General features: G+C 27.7%; 3 protein-coding genes across 7 annotated transcripts; 2 read left to right on the forward strand and 1 right to left on the reverse strand.

Moving 5' to 3' along the window:
- Positions 1-1,608: 1,608 nt before the first annotated feature.
- Positions 1,609-7,507, reverse strand: LOC145180282 (uncharacterized). 2 transcript variants are annotated; one of them, XM_080055148.2, is made up of 5 exons: positions 7,164-7,506; positions 6,911-6,994; positions 5,714-5,887; positions 2,479-2,616; positions 1,609-2,376 (listed from the first exon to the last, which is right to left on the reverse strand). In XM_080055148.2, the coding sequence occupies exons 1-5, from the start codon at positions 7,369-7,371 to the stop codon at positions 1,826-1,828; spliced, it is 1,155 nt and encodes a 384-aa protein (XP_079911274.2). In that variant the 5' UTR covers positions 7,372-7,506; the 3' UTR covers positions 1,609-1,825. The 2 variants fall into 2 exon arrangements, with proteins under 2 accessions (XP_079911274.2, XP_079911273.2); XM_080055147.2 differs by lacking the exons at positions 1,609-2,376; positions 2,479-2,616 and adding an exon at positions 3,048-4,436 and having other exon boundaries at positions 7,164-7,507.
- Positions 7,508-8,185: 678 nt separating this feature from the next.
- Positions 8,186-9,187, forward strand: LOC145202518 (ciliogenesis and planar polarity effector 2-like). Its single transcript, XM_080075487.2, has one exon. It carries the CDS (start codon positions 8,186-8,188, stop codon positions 9,011-9,013), a length of 828 nt encoding a protein of 275 aa, XP_079931613.2. The 3' UTR covers positions 9,014-9,187.
- Positions 9,179-25,388, forward strand: LOC145202554 (exportin-4-like). Of its 4 annotated transcripts, XM_090081806.1 has the most exons (22): positions 9,179-9,552; positions 9,755-9,860; positions 9,993-10,134; positions 10,881-11,019; positions 13,791-13,907; positions 14,014-14,172; positions 14,516-14,635; positions 15,524-15,681; positions 15,790-15,961; positions 16,841-17,020; positions 17,334-17,526; positions 19,807-20,019; positions 20,217-20,556; positions 20,851-21,025; positions 21,303-21,596; positions 22,029-22,095; positions 22,227-22,331; positions 23,681-23,781; positions 23,911-24,041; positions 24,362-24,491; positions 24,687-24,869; positions 25,031-25,388. In XM_090081806.1, exons 1-22 carry the CDS (start codon positions 9,508-9,510, stop codon positions 25,142-25,144), a joined length of 3,384 nt encoding a protein of 1,127 aa, XP_089937932.1. In that variant the 5' UTR covers positions 9,179-9,507; the 3' UTR covers positions 25,145-25,388. The 4 variants fall into 4 exon arrangements, with proteins under 4 accessions (XP_089937932.1, XP_089937934.1, XP_089937935.1 ...); XM_090081807.1 differs by lacking the exons at positions 9,179-9,552; positions 9,755-9,860; positions 9,993-10,134; positions 10,881-11,019; positions 13,791-13,907 and having other exon boundaries at positions 14,103-14,120; positions 14,528-14,635; XM_090081808.1 differs by lacking the exons at positions 21,303-21,596; positions 22,029-22,095; positions 22,227-22,331; ... (3 more) ...; positions 24,687-24,869; positions 25,031-25,388 and having other exon boundaries at positions 20,217-20,357; positions 20,482-20,556; positions 20,851-21,007.
- The last annotated feature ends 1,198 nt before the right edge of the window (positions 25,389-26,586 follow it).

The raw sequence follows: 26,586 nt of genomic DNA on the forward strand, positions 1-26,586 counted from the left end.
GGTATTTGTCTTGGTCCATAATACCATCAATCTTATAGATTGGCCCTACGCCATAATAAGAAAAACAACCCCAAATATTTATTTTTGCTCCGCCATGTTTTACAGTTTTTATGGTGTATTGCGGTTTGTATGCAGAGTTAGGTAGAACTCCTTACATAAATCCTGCGTCCACTTGACCCAAATAAAAGAATTTTGCTTTCATCAGACCACAAAATATTACGCCATTTTAAAACAGGCCAATCTACATGCGTTTTTGCAAAATGTAATCTTGCTACCACATGCTTTTTTTTCAAAAGGGGAACTTTTCTTGGGCTTCTGGCGACTAATTTACTTTGTACTAACCGCCTACGTACTGTTCTCGAAGAAACGCTTAAATTTAAATCTTTAATACGGCGGGAAGTTACAAAAGGGTCGGCAACAGCAGCACGTTTTATCAATCTCTCTTCATGTTCAGTCATTTTTTGTTTTCGGCCCCTTGTTTCGCCTACATTTTTCCATTTTAGAGCATTTCTAATCCTCATAGGAGAACAACTTAATGTCTCTTGAATAAATTTGTATGTTTTCCCTTCTTGTTTTAACTTAACAATTAGTTGTCTCTTTTCTGCACTACAACGCTTTACACGACCCATAATTTCTATTTATAAAATAAATTTATACGTTTATTTTATATTTCATTAAATTAACACTAAAATTAATCTTACCTTTAATTAGTCTAACTAAAACCAAATAAACAAAAAGCTTATATAAATAAATTGATAGGAAACAACAGATATGTTATTTTAACCTACAAATCTAGATATGTTCGTATATAAAATTTGGGACTTCCACTTTTGTTCTTGATGTTGGAGACGAGAAAAAAAAGAACAAAAGTGAATGTAGGCAAAAGAGGAGGTTAAAAACTTACTATTTTAAATAAAAGTAATATTTGAATGGCCCAATGACATTTGCTGTTGATCCAAAATTAAATCACTTAGGTCTTTCGCTAGCTTAGTGTGCACTGAGCCGATCAATATTGGCAGTATTGGCATCTTTTCAAATTCTGAAGAATCTCGATATAATGAACATCTCGGTGTTACTTAACTCTATGTCTTCTCGTTATTTCCTGACTTACTATGTAAAAAACTTCTCTTAATGGAGAGCCATTTTTATTCTACTGTAATCACGAGGACAATATATCGCAGATAATCACCGTAAAAATGCTGTTATGTAATACCCAAACCGGATAGAAAAGAATTATTACAAAATGGAAAACTTTAATCCAACAAACAAACAAAAAAAAAAGAATACTGACCTAAAAACAAAAGAAAAAACTCTATGAAATTAAGTTTGCTATAAGTTAAAATTGTAATTTGATTTGACATTGATAATAAGATATAACTTTAATGTAAAAAGATATCTTAAACAACTTTAACACATCTTAAACAACTTTAAAGAATGAAACACGTCTCTGAATTAACTACAAAACATCATGGCCGGATAAGCTTTAGGATATATCTTCCATATTTTTGTAAATCTTTACGAAAGGAACATCATTTTTGATGTAAATATTAAGACCATTTCAAAAAATTTCGAAAAAACAGGGAGTTTTTTATTAATAAAGTGTACAAAACCAGAATTAATTTTTTATTTAAGAAAATCAAACAACCATCGTACAAAAAGATAAAAAAAAAAACAAAGAATTTTGATCAATCTTAAAACTTAAATGAAATATTCTTAAAGAAGCATAAAAACAAAAAAGGATATAGAAAACAACAATTAATTTAGAAAAAAGTTGAAAGCCATTAAAAACTGTAACGTATTCAAGGAAAATTATTTAACTGGAATATTATTGGTAGATAACACCGCTATATGAAACTCCTGTTCCAGCAACTAAACCTTGAGGTGGCTGCGTATCGTACGATTGCATTGATTGAGGGTACCTTCCTGAGAATGCTGGCGTTCTGTACGGATTTGATCCCTGCTGATGATGAACTTGGTGTTGTGGCTGTGTATATTCTGGAGTATAAGATCTCTGATTCGCAGCAGAAGGCATAGACTGGGTAAATTGCTGCTGCACAGAGGGATTAGAAAACGGCAGCTGGTAACCTGGTGAAGATTGGGTTTGAGCAGATTGTTGATAAGACTGAGGCGTGTAGTCAACTGAATAATTAGACTCATTACTTAGTACAGGTGTATAGGGTTGGCTGGATGGGGCGTAAGTTTGTAAGTTTGAGGCGAATGGCTGTTGATTTGAAGAGTAGGCAGTATTAAGCTGTTGTTGTTGAGGATACTCAACAGGTTGCTGATATGATGAAATCTTTTTATCATTATTATAGGCTTCCTGTCTGATGTTACGATCTAATGTTGTTTGAGCAGCAGGTGAGTTATTGGTGTGTACTAAATGTATTCAATAAAAGGGGAATTAAATCGAATTTACATAATGTGACCTGGATCTAATATTTAAAAACAAAATATATAAATCATCCAGCACTTTAATACCTGTATGCTGAAATGAAGTTGCACTTTCAGAATCAAATTTCTGATTGTTCAATGGATCAAACATTGCTTGAACTCGAGAAGTCTCAGAGCTAGTTTTCTCTGCTGTCCCTCGCTGTTGAACTTGGCTTTGCAAAGATGCTGTAAAAAAGAAAAAATAGAAAAACACCTCCTTTAAATCAAACTCCTACCATTAAAATAAAGAAACTTTTAGGTATTTTACTTTCTGATTTTCTTTTCCAGCTTTTTCAAACATTTTCCCAAGACAAAAAAAGGCCTATTAAAAGTTCAGTCTTCGAGCTTTTTAAGAAAATCTTGAGACTAATATCTTATAAAAGTTGTTTTTTGAGATAAAAATTCATCATCTGTCTATAAAAGAAACCTTAGAGATTTCCTACTAATTAGCTTTTTATTTTATAAATGATTTCAGAAGAAACTTTATGCAGGCTAGGCGCGAAGTTATATGCCTGAATATTAGTACAAATATAACCAAAAAAAAAAAAAACACAAAATGCTGGGCTATCAGTTTTATAAATAAACTATGGTAAAATTTAAGAGGGAAATTAAAACAGTTTTTTTAAAGACATATTGTTAAAATTTATTTCTCCAATAAAATATTTACATAGATCCTTAAAAGTAGACACATAAACTTTTGGTCTTCTTGAAAAAAGAGTGTACTTTGAACAAGCTTTATGATTTCTTGCTAATGTACATCTTACAGAATAAAAGCCATAGACTTTTTATATCTGCCCCAAATAAATAAATAGTGCATTTGCAGAAATGATTGATATTTGTACTTTTAATTTATTTGATGAAAATTTACTTCATTTCATATGTTTAGAAATTAGACTCTAAAAAAATTTCATAAATATTTTTCTCGTCAAAAAAATTTTTCACTTTTATAAATATAAAACTTTACTTTAACTTTAGCTTAAAATAAATGATGAAAACTAGAAAAGAAAAACTATTTCAGATATTTAAACAGAACTTTTAACACTTAAGTTTATGTAATCAAAAACTCTTTATTTTCAGAACTTAAATATTCTGGTCATTCAAAACAAACACAACTGGATTTTCGTCCATTGGTTCTTCTTTAACAATGTTCTCTTCTATATTTTGCTTGGAAAAAGTTTGTGATGTTTCTTTGCTATTAAATAAAGCACTCACATTTGATACATGAGGGGATTGTTCGGGCAACTGCTTCAAAATCAATGCACGAACGCGCTTGTTTTTATTTCTAACCCATTGTTTTACTTGCACCTTAGTGAGACCTAATTCTTTAGAAAGTCTATTTACAACAGGCTTTGGAAATTGTTTATAACCTACTTCTCCAATGCTTTGGTTTATATAACAATCAAGCATCATTAGTCTCATTGAATCAGTAAAGTAAGCACGCTGCTTTTCAGATTGAGATTTATCATCAATTCGGTGGCTTCCAAAACTATTAGAAACTGTAGTTCCATTGTCTGTAGAAAGCAAATTAACACCTATACATTCAAGCATTGATTGATTATTATTTTTTTGCGAACTAGTTGTTGATAAGAGATACTTTTCAGGCTTTTGGTGGTGGCTTGATATTGGAGATATCTGATGAGGTGAATTTACAGGCAAGTGAGAAAGATTGGGTTGAATTGATTTATTCTGTCCTTTAATGTGAGAAGGTGAATCAAAACAAATATTATATTGAGAGCAAGGAAAACTTGGGATTTGTTCAGATGCATGGTTGCAGTTTTTAGTATATTGATATCTTTTATATTGTGCATTAGATTCGTTACCAGTTCTCCTCTCAGCACCTGGATGGCTATGAACAAAAGCAGGAGTGACTCTGATACCCACTAAATGCTCAAGCTCTATATTACTTTGGCTAGTATTAACTGGTATGGATGTTAAGCTAGATTGATTAGAGGTGCGATACGAAGTCGATTGATTGCATTGACAAGAGGTAGATGATACATTTTCCTCTAAAACAAAACAAGGAAAGTCATAAGAAAATTTTTTTGGAAACAAATACAACTGTATTTTCCAACTGCTATAAGATTTTAAGCACCAGAAAGATACTAACAATAAAAAAAATTAACTAGAAGTAAGACTTTCATTGTTCTGTTTAAATGATGAAAAGATTTCTGTTAAGTAAGTTGTAAAAGCACAAAACCTTAATGAAAACTACATGAAAAAAATTCATAGAAGAACTTATTAGCTGCTAAAATATTTGATGTGAACAAGCTAAGTGATATTAAAGCAAAGTAAAAACTTTAAATGCCTATTACCTCTAGAAAAAAGCAAGTAATTATTTAATAGAATCAGACGAGCAAAAGTAGACGATCAGTACTAATTGAATCAGAAGTAAATCTAAATGATCAGTATTAGCATTTAAAAAATAATTGCTTAAACATTCAATATAGCAATTAGATGATGGTTTCAGTTGCAACAATGAACTCAATTGTAGTGAAGATACTAACTGAAATGTTACTGTGAGTTTATGAGCACAGAAAAAGGTAGCCATTTCCAATAATCCATTCTCAATAAACAAAAATGATTAAGTTCTTGAAATAAATGAAAAATAAAGTAAATAAATTAAAAATAAAATAAATTTTAAGTAACAACTTAGCAACTATGATTTTAAATATCTGGAACATAAACTAGAAAGATTCTAAATGAAAGCTTCATGATGAATATTTTAAACAGCATGGACTCATTGTTCACATGCTTTATTATTATTATTTTTTTGAACTAATTGTCAGAAGTATGTATTAGTCTTTCTTCAGCATTTTTTAGCTATTTAAAGAAAAAAATCCTAAATTTATGATTAAAACCTTGATATCAATAGTTGTTAGAAAATTTCTCCCAATTATACATATAAAAAAAAATCTTTTAGAATAAGTAAAACCAAAACAACTTTAATTTACAGTGAAGAAAACCAAAACAACTTTAATTTACAGTGAAGAAACTCAAAGCAACTGTTTATCAACAATATTATCCATGACCTTTGGACCCTCTAGCAATATAATTTAAGCAGAATTACAATTGTATTGATCAAAATTTCTCATTTACTGTCACATCATAAATATCATAAATACTACAATAGTCTGTTTTTTCCTATTTGTTATAAAGAGGCTTTAGTAAGATGCTACCTTGTGTTAGATTTCATAAAATATTTTTATTCACAAGAGAAAAAAAAAATTTTTGACACTTTTTTGATAATCATTACGAAGCTATTTTTGTACAAATCAATACTTACTTGCAATTTCTTCTTTAGCATTTTGAACCTCTTCTAATTGCTTGTTGTTGAGAATTTTAGAAGAAAACTCATCTAGCCTGTTTATCAAAGAATTGATCTTATCACGCATACTTATAAGTTCACTCTTTATTTCTTTAACTTGATCATCTTCTAAAGGTTCAGGCTTCCCATTAACTAAAAAAAAAAAAAAAAAAACCACAACATCTTCATAAACCAAACATTAAATTACCAGAGCAAATACATAAAACACTAACATGATAATAATTTCTAATATAATAATTTCATAACAATTTATCAGAAGAAAAAAAATGTCACACTCAACTTTCTCTAACCTAATTACAAAATTTGATTGTTCTACTTTATGGTTATAACAACACCAACAACAATGATAATCTCATCAAAAGGTATAAGTAGAAAAATTTTTTTTATGAGTAGAAAAAAATTTTTTAGAATTTTGATCAGCAGTTAGAGGTTTTGGTTGAGCATGCTATCAGTTTAAAAAATGCAGCACCCAAATGCCATCAATTTAAAATACTACAGCACCCAAAGTTTAAATAAAAAGGAAATAGCACTATGAGAAATTAGAATAAGAAGAAGTTAGTTATTAGAAGTTAGATTTTAAGGTATATTATTTAAAGCCTTAACCTAATTTTTCAAAATTGTAATATCCAAAATTTACATTACAATTTAGGTACTGAAAAATGTCTAATAAAAACAGAACCTCAGTGTAACTGGTATAGGATGCACTAATTATAAAACTTTTAATAGTTTCTTTTCTCTTTGTTAAGACTATATTTTAAAACAGTTTGTTCAATTCCGCAGTAGAGAACAAAAAATATAAAATTGATTTATGCACACCCTTCAAGCCATAATTTTATACTTTAATAAAGTAAAGCAAAACAAAGTCTTTTTGACATTATTTTAGATGGTAATTTTTATGTTTGTGTGATTTAAGAAGTTTAAAAGAGTTTTGTTGGTAGCTTTAAGAAACTCCTTAATTTAAAATCAATTAATGTCTTCAGAAATATCAATTGATTATGAAATGTTTTGTAGGATTTTGTGTGAATATTATAGGACTTAACATTCAATTCTCTAAGTTTGTTTAAAACTTTTTATTTTAAATCTCAATCTATGAGAAGATTGAAATAGGCACATTAGAAAAAAATTTACAACTACATAAATAAAGGCAGGACTTACCAAATATAGTCAGTTTCAGGTATCGACTTAGTGACTTGGCAAACATCAAGTCTGAGCTGTCAAAAATAGTAACCAAATCTCCATCTATATAATATTGAAGAACAAAATTGTTAAAGAATTTCAAAACTGATTTCAAAACTAATACATTAGGAATGTAGAATGATAATTATCATTTACATCTGTTTCATTTAGTCGATTGCACTTTTTATCTTCTCTCTTTTTATTATTATTATAGAATTTACAGAAAACTGACCTTCATCTTTCACTTTAATGGTAATTTCATCAGAACTTTTAATTTTTCCACGAAAAAGTCTTTGCAACATAAGCAGCAACTCGTCATAGGTAATTTCTTCGTTATATATAGGAATTTTACGAATATCATTTCCTAGTTGAGCTTTGATAACTAGTTTTCCAGTTAGATCAATTGCAGGCATTGGGAAATTACTGCTGTTTATTGCCATTTGTTACAGCTCAAAATAATATTACAATCTGTCTATTTATGTGTTAATGCTAATGAACTCTTAACTGATATTCACCTTTTTCTAAATTTTTTAAACTTCTAACTGCTCATGCGCAATTTTTTTTTTTTTCAATACAAACAAGACTCAAAGTGGTTTTGGATTTTAATTTCGTTAATCGGTCGTCTTAATAATTGTATGCGTGCCTATGTTGCGCGTAATACATTGGTTCGGACCTGTAGAAAAGAGTAAATTTTGTTCTGTTCACGAGGTTTTTGAACAGTTCATAAAACAGAGAAATGTAATCAAATTTAATTCTCAAGAAGTTACAAGCGAAGGCCTTGAAAATCAATTTTACTTTCATAGTTTTTCAAAAATCTCTTGTTCCTTAATGCCCCAAGAAGGAAGCTATCTTTCAATTTTATTCCACATGGAGCCAATAAAGTGTTTAACTAAACCATATAATTTAACTAAATTTCATATATATACATTATCACTTTTTTCAATGAGTTTTTAGAATTTATAATAAAAGTATCGAAAATTAAAAAAAAATGAAACTTGAGAAATCAAAATACCACTATTTGGTATAAACTCTTTGTTAAATGTTCAGTCCCTAATGTTTAACAAAAATGTTGAGTAAAGAATTAGTTGTACAATCTTAAGAAAAAAATAATTATCTCTCCATTCGTGGACACAGTATTACTATTTCTTATTGGCTATTTTTTTATTGAGTCAGTAATTTTTTTTTTTTTCCTTTTTTTTTCTTTCTTTAAATTGTTTATATCTTTTGAAAGTTAATCATGTAAAGAACCGCAAAATGCAATTTGGCACATTTATTGATTTCAACATTTTTTCATCAAATTACATAAAAGAACTCCTTGTCCCATTGACAAAAAAAGGACATCGAAGAAACTTTGGGTTATTGGAATCACCAGTTAATAATACTGCAGGAAAGTTGTATGCTACTGAGCTTCAGTACAAAGTGTTTATCTGTGGTAATTCAGCTGTTGGAAAAACAAGTACAATACTCAAGCTTTCAGGTCAAAGGATCCCTGAAAATCTACCAGAGACCATAGGGATTCAAACAACAGTTATTTTTTGGCCTGTTCGAATACTTGACACAAATCAATATGTATTGTTTAAACTTTTATTTTTTGATACAAGTGAACAGACTTTAAATACATACAATCATGTTCTTCCAAGTTGCACTGAAGAGCTTGATTGTATTATTTATATGTTCTCATTCTCAAACTATACTACATGGGCAGATATACCCAAGTTAATTTCTCGAGTGGATGTGAGTGAAAATATACTAAAAGTATGTGCAGGTGTACAGAATTGTTATGTGCAGAATACACAGACTCTTTTTCATAAAGTTGAAGTAACTGATAAAATGATTGAAGACTTTGAACAGGTTTGGAAATTCCCTGTTTTAACTGTAAATAATGATAATAAAGAAAACTGTAAACTGCTTGAATCTTTTCAAGAAATCAGTACATTCATGAACAAACTGTGTGAGCTATTGTGGTATAGAGATCAAGTTAAAGCTGGTTTGATTCCAAAGAATCAAGTGAATTTTTGTTTTAAAGATGGTGTTAAAACAACTAATATAAATAGTTATATTGGAAAATCTACATTTTGTTGATAAGATTTTATTAAACCCTGACTCATAGTTATTGTGGTTTTAACTTTTATACAAACTAAGTATTTGTCCTGAAATGTTTTTGACAATAAAATCTGTCATGCATTATGAAATATATGTCTATAAATGTAAATAAAAATGTGTGCATTCTAAATGATAGAATATAGAAATGAAAAATTAATGTGTTTTAAAAAAAAACATTTGTAAAAAAGTTATAAAATTAAATTTTAAAAATATACAATATCAGATGCTGTTATCTTAATATTCTAATATTGGTGATATTTTTACTCAGTGTATATATTATGACTCGGGTTGCATAAACAGTTTTTATTTTATGTGCTTAAAAATTGAAACTTACTCTTTAGACAACTGCTCAGAAAAAATCTTTCTAAAATAATTTTTACTTATTAGTCACATCTTACATTTATGTCACTCCTACTTTAATTTTAAAAAACTTTTTATAATGCAATATCATTACAAGGAATTAATTTGAATAAATGGATATTATTGGTGAACTAGAAAAGGCGGCTGCTGTTGTTATGGTATGTTGATGGGCTTGTAAATGAAAGTTAAGAACAGAGAAAATAAACTCCCATTTTTTAAGGGAATATTTTTTCCTACTGTCAAAATTAAGTTATTGGCACTGATTATATAAACAGCAATTATTTGTAACAATTACTTTAGTTCTGCTTTAGATACAATGAGGTTTTCATTCATTTTTGAAAAAGACTGGGATTTTTTCAGGCTCCACCAACAGCTGTAACATCAGAAGAAAGGCATAATGCTGAACAAATTTTTCTACAGTTTCGTAAAACTAGAGCTCCATATGAACTAGGGAAACAGATTCTTGGTAAGTACTTGAATATGTTAGAAGACTGCTTTAAATTCAATTTAATTTAAACAAAAAAAGCAGGAGAAGTTATATTAATCAAAGACAGTTTTAATTCCAAAATTCCCTAAGTCTTGATTTTTTTTATTTTAGAAACTTCTAAAGTTGATTATGTGTTATTTGAAGCAGCCATTACATTAAAAGAAGCTATTATTCGTGAATGGGCATTGCTGAAAAAGGAAGAGATTGATTCATTGTGTTCTTTTCTTTTATGTTGTACGATTGAAAGAAAGGAGTATGATTGGGTTTTTTTAATTTAAAAATCATTTTTGAACAAATCTAAATTTTTGTTCAACCACAGTTTACTTTTAATACTTTTTGTTTTTTCAGTTGTTATGTTTTTTAAACATCTTAAAATGAGAAGATTTTACAAAGTTTTTATGTTGCAAAACTTTATAATTTTAGGAGTTTCTTTTTAGTTTACAATGTAAGTTAACTTATGGTTTAAGTTTTTATTTTTATATTTCAAATTTTTCAAGGAGCTTAAATGTTAAAGTTCTTCCAAAATTTCTAAGAGTTAATAAAAATTTGATTTTGTTTAAAAGATACTTTATTTAAGATTACTTTATTTCTGAACTGTTAAAAAATCATTCCAGAATCTTTAAACTTTATACCTAAAATGTTTGAAAGAGCCTGTAACAGGTGAGTTTTTCGCATAAACATGATTTAAATATGATCAAGTGACAAGAACATGGATAATTAAACAATCAAATCATGCTTTTCTTTCATCAAATAATAATTAGGTTTTAACCTTGTGTATTCAGTTTTTTAAAGTTTTGTAGCAAGAAAATTTTGTATTAATTTTGCTTTTATTGCTTTTTTATAAGTTTCACTTAAATAAATTTAACAAAAATATGTAGCAATTTAAAGTTTCATTCATCATATTTATTAATTTTTTATTTGTTTCCCAATATTCATTATAAAACTTTATGATTTAATTGATTATAATGCTTGAACAGTTTTTTAATATTACTAATTTAGTCTGCAAAACTATGTTCATGAGCAATTACTACAAGTAATAGCAATCGTCTTCAAACTTGGAACACTAGATGATATTGATGCACGTTTAAAATTAGTTGATGGATTAAAACAACTACTAGCAAGTGAAAATACAGCAATGGTAATCCAGCATTTATTTTGTAATTTTTACATAATATACATATACATTTTTTTAAATCAGCATATTTGTAAGTTCTGCTTTAGTGATTACAGTCTTTTGACCAGTGGTTTGGGAGGTTATTCTGGAGCCACATTTGAGTCTTCTTTAAAGTATGAGCAGGAGCTCCATTCTGCTTGTTTATAAGATTATCCTCTGAAGTTTTGTATACTTTTAGTATACTACTTCTAATATACTTTTTTTTACTTTTAATGTATTCATTTTAATTACAATGAAATCAGTTTTGATGAAAACTGAAGGCACTTTGAGGCTGTCTGAAGAAACTACTCCAAACAGCATCAGAGATGCTCACTGTTTAGTTTCAAATGTGTACTTTATGTGCTTTGGAACAGCTTCAATTTGTTGATGATTATTAAAACAATATGTTTAACTGTTAGACACAAAATCAACTCATCAGGGAAGAGGATGGTTTTTGATCTTTGAAACCATTTCACTTTAACATTGGGGTAAACAAGGTGTTTCTTTATCCTGGCTTTAGATCTGGTCTTGAGGCCCTTCCTGATGATTTAATTACTTAAAGAAAGCTTTTTAGCCTTTTTCCTCATCGACCTTAAAAGATTCTTAGTAATTCAGGGCTTGAACCACTGCCAGGCTTATTAAGCATCTTGGCAATCTATTTGGGGATTTCAAGGCAATGCCAATAATTGGCTGATTTGTAGTAATTTTGACTTTTTAAGTGTTTTTTTGTTTGTTTGTTTTTTATTATTTTCAAAGTTTTTGCAGCAACATATTATTCGCATAAAAATTGTTGGATTACATTTGTTTTGAAATTGCCAAATCTTATACAAAATTTGCAATTGCATACAGTATTCTGGAAAAGGACTGGTTTAGCTATATTGGAGAACATTTATTTGGTTTTTGTGGATAAGTTTAAGTTTTGAGTTTCAATATTGAGTTAACTTTTTCAGTGTTAAATAAAAGACTTGTATATAAAGGATTTTATTCAACTATTTCTTCAAAGATTCAAGTTTATCTTATATTCAGATTCAAGTTTATCTTATATTCATTGCTATTTGTTCAAAGATTCAAGTTTATCTTATATTCAGATGCAAGTTTATCTTGTGATGCAAATGCAAGTTTAAATATTTAATTGTAATTCAAAGTAGCCTTGAGTTAAATTTCTGAGACCAATGAAAAAAGTGAAAGATTTTAAAGATTTTAATTGGATTGTTTTTCCAACCTGCTTTGCTTCTTATTAATGAGAAAAAGTCTTAATTCCAGATTGAATCAAGTAGTGAAAACATAAATAAAATCTTCATGAAGCAATTCATTTGAAAGATACGGTATATTGTTTCCACTAGCACTTTTATTAAGGGCAAAACTTTTTTGTAAGACCCTAGTTGTAGATTCCCAAAGACTTTTCAAAGAAACATTAAAAGTACAGTTCAACCAAGTAATAAAGTCTTTATTATTTTGTATGTTTCTGGACTATGATATATAATCCTCAAAGCTAAATGGTTTTTGTTAACCATTTTTTACATGACTATTCATCTACATTATTGACTTTCAAAAGATTACAATTTGGTGTTTGGAAGATTTTGTGTATTTTAATGTGTTCTATCAAACTATCATTTTGTAGCATTCTATTTACATTTTAAATTCTGCAGTTATTTTTAACCTAAAATTATTCCCTTGATTTGTCAAAAGTTTATTTCTCTAAGAAGTTCTGACAGTTATAAAATTGTTTCTTGCAATGTTGGAACTAGGCTCAGCTTTATCATCAACTGCTTTTTTTTGTATCTTATTTTATAGACAAGATCTATCTGTTCGATATTTCCTCTTAAAATTTGTTAAAGATGCCTCATATTCAATATGAAGTTCTTATATGTTAGAGGAATTCTAATTTATGAAATCCCATAAAGTCCAAAAAGTTGCAGGGGATTAATAAAAGTATATTATTCAAATTTATATTTGTCCTTTGAAATCTCCACAAAAAAAAGTGCTTAATCTAAACTCATTTAGATACTAAAAACCAGTGAGAAACCAGATAATTAAGAATTCAGTTTCATTATTTATTGACAGTAAACATTTGATTGTTTATTGCCTTTTCCTGATGCAAGTCAAAATGCACAAGAAATTTTATATTCCACCAAATTAACAGCACAATCTTATTTTAATGTGATTCAGCTTTTGATATGGATTGTTCTAGTTTATTATGATTGCATCATTATTATTTGTGACTGATATTACTGAAGACAAGCCTTTTTTTTTTCTTCAGTGATAATATTTTTAAAAAATCGATTCATATAAATTTGAGGTGCATATTGCAATTACTGATTTGTTTGTTAAGTAAATCTCTTTCCATTTTAATTGAAACTTAAATATCAAGCTTCTTAACAATTCTAAGACATTTCTAGTGATTTTTCTATTGAAATATCACTTGAAATGTCTTAGAATAATCTGCTTTAATTTGGTCATCAACTGCAGTAGGTTCACCAGCTGCTCTTCTTTGTAAAATATTCTGGACAATAATTTTTTAAATCATTTTCAATATGTGAATTTTGTTAATCAATCAACTTCTTTGCACTCCCTCTTAAAATAGATTTTCAAGTATCTGAAAAAATATTTATGAAAAAAATAACTGTTTTCTCAACCCAAAGATATATTTTTTTTATTTGCTGAGTTTTGAAAATTATGAAGAATTGTTATTTTACTTTCAGTGGAAATTTCAATTGGAAATTTTTTTGATTTATATTGATATTATTTTGTTTAAGGAGTTGACATGCAGTTCAATAATGAAGGCTTTGTTGACAGAATACTCAATAACAAACCAATCAACAAATTTTGGAATGACTCTAGAATTTCATTCTAAATGTAAAAAGTCATTTGAGGTCTCATACAGATTTTTTTAGTATTTTTGTCTACTAGCTTGTTTTGGCTGTTTTATGATTAAAAGTGACTTGTTAATTTTTTTGTTAAATTTAATTTCTCTTATAGACTAAAGACCTCTTGAGTATTTTTTTGATGACTGTTCAGATACTTCAAAGATATGCAAATAAAGAATTAACATCTCTTACTAGGCAAGATCAAGCAGTTTTTAACAGGTATTTGTCTTTAGCTGAACAAATATATCATTGGGAGTTCTTGTGTGGCAATCATATCTTTTCAATTAATATGAAATCCTAGTTTGTTAAGTATTACTGTGTTTTGAGCTAACAACTTTAAACATTTGGATTTTTTATTTTGCAAAAGATGGTTATAAACCTGAATATATACTTTTTCAGTAAGTTTAAATTCAAATCAGATTTTATTTTAAATTTATGGAATGATCACTTTTAAATAATTTCTACTTTAACTTATATTATTTATTACATACTTTTTTCCAATAATATCAAAGCTAAGAGTATTATTTTCTTAATTTTTTTTTTTTTTTTTTTAATTTTACATGTAAAAAATACTGTTTATTTCCTTTTGAAATATTTTCTTTAACATAAGATTACCTCTTTCCCAGTTGAGAGTTCCCTGTGGCAATGAAACTTTACAAAAAGTTATCTTTAAGCCAAACAAGAGTTGGCAAGAGATTATGTTAAACCCAAGTCTGCTTGATCTTTTCTTTAAGGTAAGTTTTAAGTTCAAGTTCTTTAGCTTAATTAAAGAATTATAATATGAAACAAAGTTGTGAAATGTAGTATAAATATAAACATGATATATAATCTATCATATTAATATAAAATATATGATATTAGAATAAAAATGGAAGCGTAAAATGTGGTATTTAAATTAAAGTTTATTTAAAATCTGTTTGATACAGTTTTTTATTTGATCATAGTTTTTCAAATTGAGATCTTCATAACACTATGTAATATTATAAACAAAATTTTAAAAAAATAGAATTTTAAAAATGTAATTGTAAAGTAAAGAGCCCCCCCATGACCCTTTAAATCCTCAACTAAACTTTAAATCCTCAACTAAACTTTAAATCCTCAACTAAATTTTTTGAAAGAAAAATATTTTACTTGTTGTGACCTAATTTCAGATTAAAAAAAGTTTTAAAGATCAAATAGAAAATTCTTTTTTCTAACTTTTTTCAAATCTTTTACTTAACAACTAGAGTGCAACTTGTATTCTTCTCTATGTTATATGGATTTTAACTGCATTAATTATCATATAAATTATGCATAATGGCATATTAAGTTATAATACATAATTTTTCCAGAATACTTTTTCTTTTAAAAAAATATTTGATTTTAAATTTTTTTTTTTTCTACAGCAATTAAATTGGGTTTTTTTTTCTTTTGTTGAATTTGGATTTAGGGTTGGATTTGTGCAACCAAACATAATTTTCAATGTTAAACTTTTAGTTTCACTTATTATATATTATCATATTATATTATTTCATTTATTATATATTAAATTATTATTATATGGTTACATTATTGTATTATATTATATTATTTCATTTATTATATGTTATTATATTCATTTATTATTATAATATTTTCTTTAGTTACAACTTATTAGTGTAAGTCATAGTGAACTATCTCACCATTGCATGCAGTGTCTTGTGCAGCTTGCGTCAGTAACTGGAGCAGTTTTTAGTTCTGATGAGCAGTCAGTTACTTATCTTACTAAATTTGTGACATGCTTGTTGTCAATCATTTACATGTATGAGTTTTGTTTTAATTCTAAAACAGATTTTTTTTTAATAATGAGTTTAAATTTTATTACAAATAAATGATTTTTTAAAATCTTATTTTGCTTTGTTATATTTAGGCATCATTGGAGTAGTCACGAAGCATTTGGCTTATCAAATATTTTTTTTAGAATTGTTGATGTTTTTCCTATAAAAATTTTAATATCCATACCTAGAGAGTTATTATTAAAATTTTTTGAGGGAATGACCTTTCTTACTTGTTCATTTCAAGAAGCATCAGTGCATGCCAAGGTATCTTTATTTGTTTTGGATTCTTTATTTTCACTGCTTTTAGAGTCACTTCTAAGCATTCTAAAAGAGAATATTCAAATTGTTTATATAAATAGTCAGATTTTAATTCTTCTTTCTAATTTTATTTCTATATGATTTGTTGAAAACTAAGGTAACCTAACCCTGAAATTTCCCAAATTTTATGTGGTCTACCCTCAATCCCCTCCCCTTGCTACTCAAAAAGTGTGCTATTTATAGGATAGTTGTATTTGTTAGTAAAAGTTATTGTTTATACAATACATGATCATCTGATTTATAGTTTCAGTTCTAAACTTATTTTGTTTTCTCAGAATTTATTCTGTCAGTCATTAATGTCTGTCATTAATGCTTAGGTCAGTTGGCTCTCAATGCCTCACATTAGAGTTCTCCATTAAAATGATAACTAAACTGTGTTTGTTTTACAAAAATGTATTAGCTACCAGACTTCAATAGATTAAGTCTTAAAAGTTTAAATGCTTCAGTTTGCTATTTCATTTGTTTACAAAAAGAAATGTAAGAACTTGAGTAAAAGTTGTAGTCTTGTAAATTGGTGGAATTTGTGGTCTTGTAGCTTCATCGCCAATTTTAAATATTTTATTATAATTGCCAAAAAGAATTTATAAGTTGTTTCCAAAAGTTTGACTCACTTTTAATATTTTTCAACATTTATTAAGCAAATTTAATTCTTTTGAAATTGGAATATGTAAACAGTATCCTATCCGACATTCTGATCTTAATTATAATTGATCCTGCATTGCTTTGTTGTCAGTGGCTAAAGCTAGACAATAATATTGATATTTTTTTTTTGTATATTATAGCAACTATTTTATTTTGTTTAAGGAACATTTTAAATATTCTTAGGATGACTTTGATAATGAATATGGTGAAGCAGCAAATGTATTGCTTGATGCATGGATGTCAGTTGTATCACACGCAGATGATTTTCCATTAGGAGTGTTTGTTGAGCATAGTCTAAAAATTGTCGGTGTATACCTGAAGAGTCATTTAGCTGCACCAGAAGGAATTAGAAAGTCAGAAAATGTACGATGTGTAAATTCTAATAGTATATATTAGTTTATCTAGATATTTTTTTAAAATAAGAAGTTTCAATGAATTGATTGATTGAAGCATCTTTTTTATAAAAGATCTTTCTTTTACTTCTGAATTATAGCAATATCTCCTAATATTAGCAAATTTTTGAGTATTTTATTATTGAACATTAAATAAAACTGGTTTGTAAATTTTTAAAATTTACTCAGAATATTTATATCAGTTGGTTTTCATAATATTTATTTCCAAATACAAAATTGAACTAAAATTTTATATGTAACTATTTTAAATCTTCTTTTTGTAGGTTACTAGTGAAATAGATTGTGACATAGTTGAAATAGATAGAATTGCTTATGCAGATGAATTATCTAATATTGGCCATCTTGCTCGACAATGTTTAACACATGTATTACCTGTACTTCATGAAAAATTTCAAGTTCGTATTCAAAAATTGAATGAATTGCTTCTGAGTTTAAAACAAGGCAATTGCAATTTTGGTAAGTCTGTAGTGAGCATTGTTAAGTCTATCAATTTTGGTAAGTCTTTATGTATGAATTTGTATGGTATCCAATGATGTAAAGGAATTATGGTGGGTAGAAACCTTTTTCTAAAAACGTAAAGTTAGGTTGTGGGATCATTTAAATAAATCTTTTGAGTTGATTCCCGTGATTGAATCCCTTCAGTTGTTTATATTTTTAAAGTAGGAAGATAGTAAATGATGTACTCATTAAATTAGCAAATTTTATTAAACCTTTTCTTTGTCTAAATTTTCTTTCATAAAATAATATTGTACTGCATTTAGGGTCAATATCATTATATCAATATCAATATATACATTTCTTGATAATAAGGATGTTACAAAAAAATACAGGTCATTGCAAATAGAAATTCACTAATAAATTGCTATGACCCAAATTGAGACAAAAGAAAAGACAAAAGAAAAAAATTAGAAATAAACTAGTCACATAGTAAAAGTAGAACTTTACAAAAATTTTAAATAACACTCATAAAACAAACTTTTAAAAGAGATAAAATATAGGTCAAATGATTAATATAATGTATTCACATATACATACACATTAGGGTGATAATTTATTCAAATTTTTAAATTTTTTTAAAAAGCCTTAACATTAAGAGATGAAACTTTTTTTTAGTGGCTTGATAAATAAATATAACTTGATGCTTAGTTTTAAAAATGTCCCCATAGACCACTTTTTTAAAAAACTAACTTGTTTACTTTTTATGTATCACTTAACTGTAAAATCTAGTTTATAAATTTATATAAAATATATGTAATTATTTAAATATATTTAGGTCGAGATGTATAAAACAAGCAATAATGCCATAAACAAAAACAACAAAACCTAGCATAGAAAATTAGTTCCTTTTAAGAAAGCAAAGGCAAAAAGAGCAAAAATCAATAAAGTTGTAGAACCACTAGACAAGCTTATTAGAATTCCAAATGCACTAGTTTTTAGGAGGTGCACTTACTTAGTCTCTTTAGAGAAATCTGTTTTTGGAAGATGCAAAGTTGTTGCCTGCAAATTAATTTCTTTATGGACAAAACTGAAATTTCCAGCCATAACAGAAAAATTAGTTTCAATTTAAAAAAATGAAAAAGGTTTATGGCTGAGCACTGAAGAAAAAAATTTTTAAAAGTTGCAAGTTGAAAGTAATGCAACTCATCCATCTAAATATATCAAAGATAAAGAAACTGTTGTCAGCAAAACCCAAATAGAAATCTTTGATTCTGACTCAGAGTCTGATGACAATTATGCTGTAGTATATTTTAAAAAGAGTTTGCAGCCAGGAATTAAGAATTTCCACAAAATATTGGTTGCTAGCATCATGTGTTAGATTTGTTATTGAATCATGTACGGATGAAATTTTTGGAGGAAAAACATCACCAAATATCAATTATTTTTTTGTTGATGAACTGATAAAAAATTATGATGAGTTGGTAAAAAAATTTCAAGCAGTCAACATCAATTACATGCATTCCAGCAATAGTATAACAAAATGATATGAAATTTTTGTGTGAGCTAGGGCAGATATTAGAGATATTACTTAAAAAATAATAATTTTAAGGCTAATTTAAAATTCCTTACTGTGCAGAATGCACAGTAAAAACAGTGCAAGAAAAAACAGTTTATGCAAAAACTGAAAAAACAATCAATAAAAAACTAATTTTATGTAATAAAATTTAAAAGTTATACTGGTGCTTAATTTTTTAAGCATTTAGAGTTTTTTAGAATTACAAAACATGTTAAAAAAGCCTTTTATCATAAAAATTGTTTTTTTTTTTTTTTTTTTTTTTTTTTTGCTTTACGGTGTCTCCATCATTTCTACCTAAAAAGGTACGCTTAAATTCATTCTTTACCTCTATAACTTTTTTCTTTATGTATATCTGAATTTGATGGAGATACTGTAAGAGCAGATTCTTGGACTTTCAGTTCACAACAAACTGCTATAAAATAAATGCTCTTACAGCAGAAAATAAATATGGCAATTAAATAATCAGTAGTAGATTAAGAGTTTCTATGATGTGAACAAGTTCTTTATGATTTATTATGATGTGAAGATATGTTACTATCATGTGAAAATAATATATGAAATAAAGGAGACTATTAATAAAATTTTTTAATTATTGTTTTAAAAGGAGAGGAATTGATTCAAATAGTCTAACAAGAAAAGTTAGGCTAATGGTCTTTTTATGCTTTATTTACTTTCATTAAGTAAAAAATACTTTAAATTTTTATAATAACTGATAAATTTAGATAGTATGAAGACCACATGTTTGTTTGAAGACTTACATTGGTTGCTAATGGTCACTGCATTTATACTGACTCATGATAATGTAAGTGAAAGTCCACAAGTACCATTAGAAGTAATAGACTTCACAAAAAGTTTCTTATCAAGTAATATTAATAGTGTTGGGCACACTTTGAGTTACCTGATATCAGTGGGCAAGGAGGGTGATTTTCGTCAGGGTAATACTTTGTTAGAAGAAAATTTATTTTGATTTATTTTCATATAATGAGGCTTTATTGTTATCTAACTCTGCATAATAAGTAAATCATTTTGTAAGACCATAAAGTTTTTATTTTAGAAGATATTTCATCTAGTTTTTCAGACTTTGAATTCATTAGACAATTCTTCAGACTCATTTTAGTTGTATTATTTTTAGTTGATCCAGTCATAGCATTATTCACATCTGTGGTGCATCTAACTGAAATTCAACTGGAATTTTTAAGGAGTAATTTAACACATTTTTTTAGTCCTGAACTTGCTTCTTCAACACTTTGGTTTTTAAAAAGATGGATTCAAGGTTATTTAGCTTACAGTGAAAGCTCTGATACAAGTCAAACTCTTTCTGAATGTTTTAATTTACAGAGTAGCTGTGGAGTATTTGTTATAAAATTAGTTTTAGAAGTTGTTTTGGTTTTCTTAAGTGCCTGGTGTGCCGAACCTCAAACAACAGATGATGCTGTGAAATTACTAATTCAATTACTTTCAAATAAAAACCGGTAAATTTTTAAAATTTAAACAAAAGGAACCTTTTTAGTTTTAACAGAATTGTTATGATATACCATGCGATTTAACATTATATTTTGCATTCAAGTATATACTCAAAAAACCTTTTTAAGGCCAAGAAGCTTTTTTATTTATATGAACCACTTAATTTATTGAAATAGTTTGTTTTTAAAGAACTAACCTGTATGTTGGCACTTAAGAAGATTTTATTCTTGTAGCCTTCTATCAGACTCAAGTTTATTGAAATAATGTTATTTCACTAGTATTTACTTTTAACTATTTTTCAGAATAGAACTGTGCTTATCATTTCCAACCATTCCTATATTGGCAGAAAAATTTGTAAAAAATACCTCAGATATAAGTTCCCTTTCTCCTTCTGTAAATCGACAACTTGTTCAAGCATTAATGAGAGCTTATTCATCAACTAAAAAAGATCAAGACCAGCCAACAGTGCACAACAATGTAAATATTACTTTTTAGTTAGATGCCTATTTAAATTGTTAAATATACAGCTAGTGAGGTGAGCCTTTGGGGGAAAACTTCCATCTGATGGAAATTCATGAAGATGGGTCTACCTTTCCAAAAGCAAAGATCATTAAAGATATGTTTAAGCAATAGACTGAGATTTTATGTATGAATTTGTAAGTTAAGCGCTACACTCCCTAAAGCAGAAATTACCAAACAAAATTGTGACTTAACTTGCAGTTAATTTTAATTTACTTTTTTCTTTATCATAAAGATTCTTTTGTCTGTTGTTACTCAATATAAAGAACTACGTTCCAACCCACAATTTATTCAAATATCTCAACAACCTGCTGTTCGAGAAACTGTTGTGCGAACATTTGAATGTATTCGTGGATTAACAAATGCTAGCACAGTAGAGTTTGGAAACATGTTGTTTGAAGTGATATTCCCAATATTGCAAGATGCTGTTAAGTTGTTTCAAGTTTATAACAATTTTGTGGAAATAGTAGTCATTATTTTAGAGATGTTTCTTGATGTGGTTGAGTCATTACTATGTATCTTAAATAAGGTAAGCTGTCCATAATTTTCTTGTTTTAAATATGGAAGTTTCACAAAAGTAATGAGAAAATAAATTTTACAGGCAAATATTTCAAAAGTTTGATTTTATTTACATTCACAGATTCTTTCAAAGGTTTATCTCATTTTTAATTTTAAATCTCTTATTGAATCCATCACTGAAAAGTTTGTTGTTTTTTTTTTTGTTTTTTTTTTAGTAACAAACTGCATTTTATTTATTGCATCTTTGTTACTAATTGCAAAAGAGTAAAGTAACTTACTGACAAATAAACAATAGTAACAATAGTAACAAGTAAACATTAGTAATAAGTAGTTTTAATTAACCAAAGCAAATTGTGAATGTTTTGCATTAAAATACAGTTTTGTTTTAAAAGTTTTTTTTGCTGTAAAATTTTCATTACATTACATTTATTACAATCTTTAGACAAGTTCAACTTTATTGTGTAAAGTATGTATAGAAATGATGACAGAATACTCAAAGTTCAATTTGGGTAAAGCTTTTCTCAGTTTTTGTGAAATCAATTTTGTGTCTGTATATTTCTATTTATAAAATGGAATTGTAGAGTGAAAAATAAGATAAACAAATGCATAATTGATTAACTTTAAATGTTTCTACAAATAGGTAAGCGATTGATTGATTCTACATCAGAGGAAGAGAAATATGTTGATCTTTTACTATTAATGCGACTTTTAACAAGAATACTTTCCAAAGACTACTTGGATCTTGGTATTTTAATGCTTTTATTCTTGTTAACATATACTTTTATACTAAATAAAAATCTGTAATTGCTTGTGCATAATTTTTTAAGATTAAAGTTGCTACTTATGATATATGCTCACTAGTGCAATGGTTTCAAGACTTTAAGAGCAAAATCAATATTTAGAAAAGTTTTAGATCATGGTGGAAGATTTTGAAAAGATTTATTGATCTAGTCGCAAGCTCTCCACAATCAAATTATTTTCATAAATAGAACCTTACTAACATGTTACATTACTTACATATATTCATATATCATAATATTCAAATTAAAATCACTTGCATTCCTATTGTATTTTATGTTGGGGGAGGGGGGTTTACTCCTGCCATCATCACAAGGTCAAGTCAGTGTATACTCAATCCTTAAAAAAAAGTTTTTTTAGAGACAAGTAATGTCCTTCAGTGTTGCAAACAGGCCTCTATCAACAATATGGTAACTATAAAATTTTGACAGAAAATATAAAAAACTATACTTTGAGTTTAAATTTAAGTCAAAGCTTAATGACAGTTACACTCTGAAATTATACAACCATTTTAAAATATGATTTTATCAATTTTTGAATATTTCTTTAAATTACTATTACTTTAACTGTCATGTTTCAGAGCAATTGCAACATAAGTCCTACATTAGTACTACATGGTACATTAGGTACCACATAATTATATACCTAAGAACAAAAAAATATTTTGTTAAATTGAAATAAATGAATATAAGCAATTTGAAAATTAAAAGGTGGTGAGAAAAGCTTTATGTTGTTAAGAATCAAAGAATTGTAAAAAAACAGAGTTTAGTATAATATCTTCCCCAAGTCTTCTCCAAATCTAAATAATTCCTAGTTATTAGGAATAAATGAAAATAATAAATAAAAATGAATAAATAAAAAAAATCTTTCTTATTAAATAATGATTAGTTATTAGGAATAAATGAGTTCTTTCTTATTAAAAAATGATTAATTTTTGTTCAAGTTAAATATTCTCAATAGAAGAAATAGTTTGATGAATATTCTTTTTATACTTTTAAAAAATCAAATTATCTATTGAAGTAGGAATTTGTTAAGCTATAAAAAATGAAGATTCTAAGTATTGGAAAAAAATCTGATTAGGTTTGTAGATGGGACAGCTTGAAGTATTATTTAGATAACTTATAAATATCTTCATTTGTTTTTTTCTTGTAAAACATTATTTTATGTAAAGCCCATTAAGAAAAAATTATTTTCTTTAAAAACTGCATATTTAAAATGCCGAATATTTAAAACATGCTTCAATGTGGTTCATAATTAGCTATAAAACTTTTATACAAATATTTTTTATCATAATAGGTTCTGATGATGACAAGCTTGCTGAATCTACGAGTGTTGTTGAAGTTGTTTTGTTTGGTTTACATTTAATTATTCCTCTAATCAACCAAGAGCTCATACGAGTAATATATATATATATATATTTTTAATGTATAATCAAAAGATTGTAATTTTTTTCTTTTATGTTCTTCCATAATCTGGCTAAAATAAGTTTACTGTTGAATCAAATAGTGCTTTTTATTCTTTTTAAGTTTCCAAAACTAAGTAGTGAGTACTTTAAGCTTGTAACGTTTGTCTGTGAAGTATATCCAGAAAAAATGAAGATTTTGCCAGACGTTCTATTCAATAATTTTATGGCATCTATTCAAATGGCTGTTGATGAGTATCTTTTTCCTGTAACAGACTTTTTATTTTATACTTTGCAGCTTTGGTTTTATGGAATTTTGAATGAGAGAAACACAATTTTTAGTGCTTAGCGTCTGTAAACGAATCTTTGTTATCAAATTTGATTGTTACTAACTTTGTGTTTGTAGTAAGTCCTAATGTGTACACTCACTTTTGTTTTTATGTCTTTGAGTTATTTCCTTTCACTTAAGTTTGTCTTTGTTTATGAACTTAATAACATAGGTTTTGATATAATCTATCCAATTTTCTTATGACTTGATGTTTATAAATATTTGTTTAATTCTTTAACGTGTAAAGTTATTCATCTGATACTGCTAAGTGTGCATTGGATGCATTAAGCTCGCTATCTAAGTACTGTTATAACGAGTGTGATAAAAAAGATCCTGTTAATCAGCCACTGTTTTCCGCTTTAAAAGAATTTCTAAAGGTTTTTTCTTTTTTTTTTTTTGTTTAGTCGCATCTTCATATGAGATATTTTAATGTGTTCTATAAAACTTTCAGGAAAAAAAAACTGTGATTCCAAGTTAATGAAAAAATATTTTAAAAGAATCTCTTTTTTTTAAGAAATACGAAGCTGAGAATGTTTATGTGTTTATTGTAAAATCTATGGGGTTTTTTCCAGGTAGTTTTTCGAAATATCGTGTTGGCCCAATTCGACGTTGACTTGATTGAACCTTCCTCTGAGTGTTTATTTTTACTTATATGCTGCCATCAAGAAGAGTATTTAAAGCTAGCCAATACTCTAATTGATCAACAGTCCACAACTGATGAAACGTTTAAACTAAAACTGACAGAAGCCTTTAACGTAAGTTTAAATAACTTTTGACACAATATACCGCTAAGTAAGTAATTTTAGTTTGCCAATAAAAAGTTGTTTAAAGAAAGCTACGTAAAATATAAAAAATTAATATCTGCTTTGTTATAAATAAATATAAAATCCACGTTTTGTTTTAATCTCAATTTTAGATGTTGACACCTAATGATCTAAAATTATCTCCCAATCGTCAAAGTTTGCGACAGTTTCGTAAAAATTTGGAAGTTTTCTTGCAAAACGTTAAAGGGTTTCTCTGTTTCAAGTGAAACGTAATAGTTATTGGACTCGCCATGAAATTACGCTGCAATCTGATGTCCGCATGCGATTGGTTATACAATAATAAGACTAAAACCTTGGTTTTACAGAAATTTGTTCAAGAACCTAATCTAGAGGTTATGGTTTCTAGTACGCAGATTTAGAGTTTAAGTTTATGGTTTCTAGCACACGGACTAGAATTTTATCAACTAATAGTTATTGTACGATGAATTCACAAAATTAATTATTTAAAAATGTTTGTTTTTTTAACTTATATATTGAAATTTTAGTTATTCTATAAAATATATGTTTATAAAAGTTTTCTCGGATTACCTTTTCAGTAAAACAACTTTTGGGCAGATGAATATAAAAATTTATTCGTGAAGATCCAGGTATATATTTCACTATAAGTTCATAAAAACACATGTCCGTCTAATAACGTGTCATTTCAGAAAAAGCCTAACTTCGCTTCGTCTTCGAAGGTAAAAACCTGAAGAGTATTTTTGGTTTATTTATGGTTTATAGACACTAAAATTGTTATTTCTTCAAAAATGTCAAAAGAGAAGGTTTGCGTATCGCGAGGTGTTTCACTCAAAGGAATTCCAAAAGACGTCCACTGAAAGAAGGCAATGTGGTGTATCTGGTGGGACAGAAGCGAAACCATCCATTAGGAAATCATATCAAACGGCATTTGTTATTGGTTTAACAACGCAGATATACGGCAACAATAGCGAATTCCGGACAAAATGGCAAGCAGCAGTTCAACATTAACAATGACGTCTGTCATGTTCAACTTGACTACGTCTTCCACTACGATAACGCTAGTTTTCTTGTTGAAGTTGTGTCGTCGGATCGATTACCAACAAGGGATGGAATCTGCTCCCTCATCTGCCATATTCACCGACCGAAAGCTCCTACAGACTACCACGTCAATCGCTTGTTGAAAAACTGGTAAAGGAACAAACTTTACGACAATTTCGAAGAATCGTGACTTTTTCGCCCGTAGAATCGACCAAGTGCCAAGCAAATAGAAGCAGTTCTTGAAATGGATGGTGACTACGCTCCAGAACAACCATTTAAGCATGTTTTTGTTAAATATTTTTATGGTTTTTGTTGAATAAAATATGTTGAAAAAAAGCCGCAATAATTATGCATCAACTCAATATATAGTAATCAACTTAGTTTGAAAGAAACTAAGAAAAAACGCTTAATTAACCACGCAATAATTGCATCAGTTCATGAAATAAAAAATGCTTTTAGCAATCAAGTTTAATCTCTCAAAAGTCTTTGACATCGTAAATCATGACATGAAAGTTAAAAAATGTTGTTATAGAATACAAAGACTTTATTTGGGAGATTGTCTAAGAAGCAGAATGAAAACCCATGCAATATGAAAAAAAAACTTTTTAAAAACTGTGAGGTGCTTTCAACCCCTTATTTTGAATTAATTTAA

The sequence above is a fragment of the Hydra viridissima genome, unplaced genomic scaffold (assembly GCF_058129835.1).
Source record: "Hydra viridissima isolate aposymbiotic clone 2 unplaced genomic scaffold, HvirCarnegie_v1 scaffold_3, whole genome shotgun sequence".
Taxonomy (NCBI): Eukaryota; Metazoa; Cnidaria; class Hydrozoa; order Anthoathecata; family Hydridae; genus Hydra; species Hydra viridissima.

Excerpts from the sequence above, each read along its gene's own strand:
- LOC145180282 (XM_080055147.2), bottom strand. The coding sequence starts at position 7,371 with ATGGCAATAAACAGCAGTAATTTCCCAATGCCTGCAATTGATCTAACT. Across the intron at positions 6,995-7,163 it reads CATTAAAGTGAAAGATGAAG|ATGGAGATTTGGTTACTATT; the intron begins GTCAGTTTTCTG and ends AATATTATATAG. Across the intron at positions 5,888-6,910 it reads CCTGAAACTGACTATATTTG|TTAATGGGAAGCCTGAACCT; the intron begins GTAAGTCCTGCC and ends TTTTTTTTTTAG.
- LOC145202518 (XM_080075487.2), top strand. The coding sequence starts at position 8,186 with ATGCAATTTGGCACATTTATTGATTTCAACATTTTTTCATCAAATTAC.
- LOC145202554 (XM_090081806.1), top strand. The coding sequence starts at position 9,508 with ATGGATATTATTGGTGAACTAGAAAAGGCGGCTGCTGTTGTTATG. Across the intron at positions 9,553-9,754 it reads AGGCGGCTGCTGTTGTTATG|GCTCCACCAACAGCTGTAAC; the intron begins GTATGTTGATGG and ends GGATTTTTTCAG. Across the intron at positions 17,021-17,333 it reads GAATTAGAAAGTCAGAAAAT|GTTACTAGTGAAATAGATTG; the intron begins GTACGATGTGTA and ends TTCTTTTTGTAG.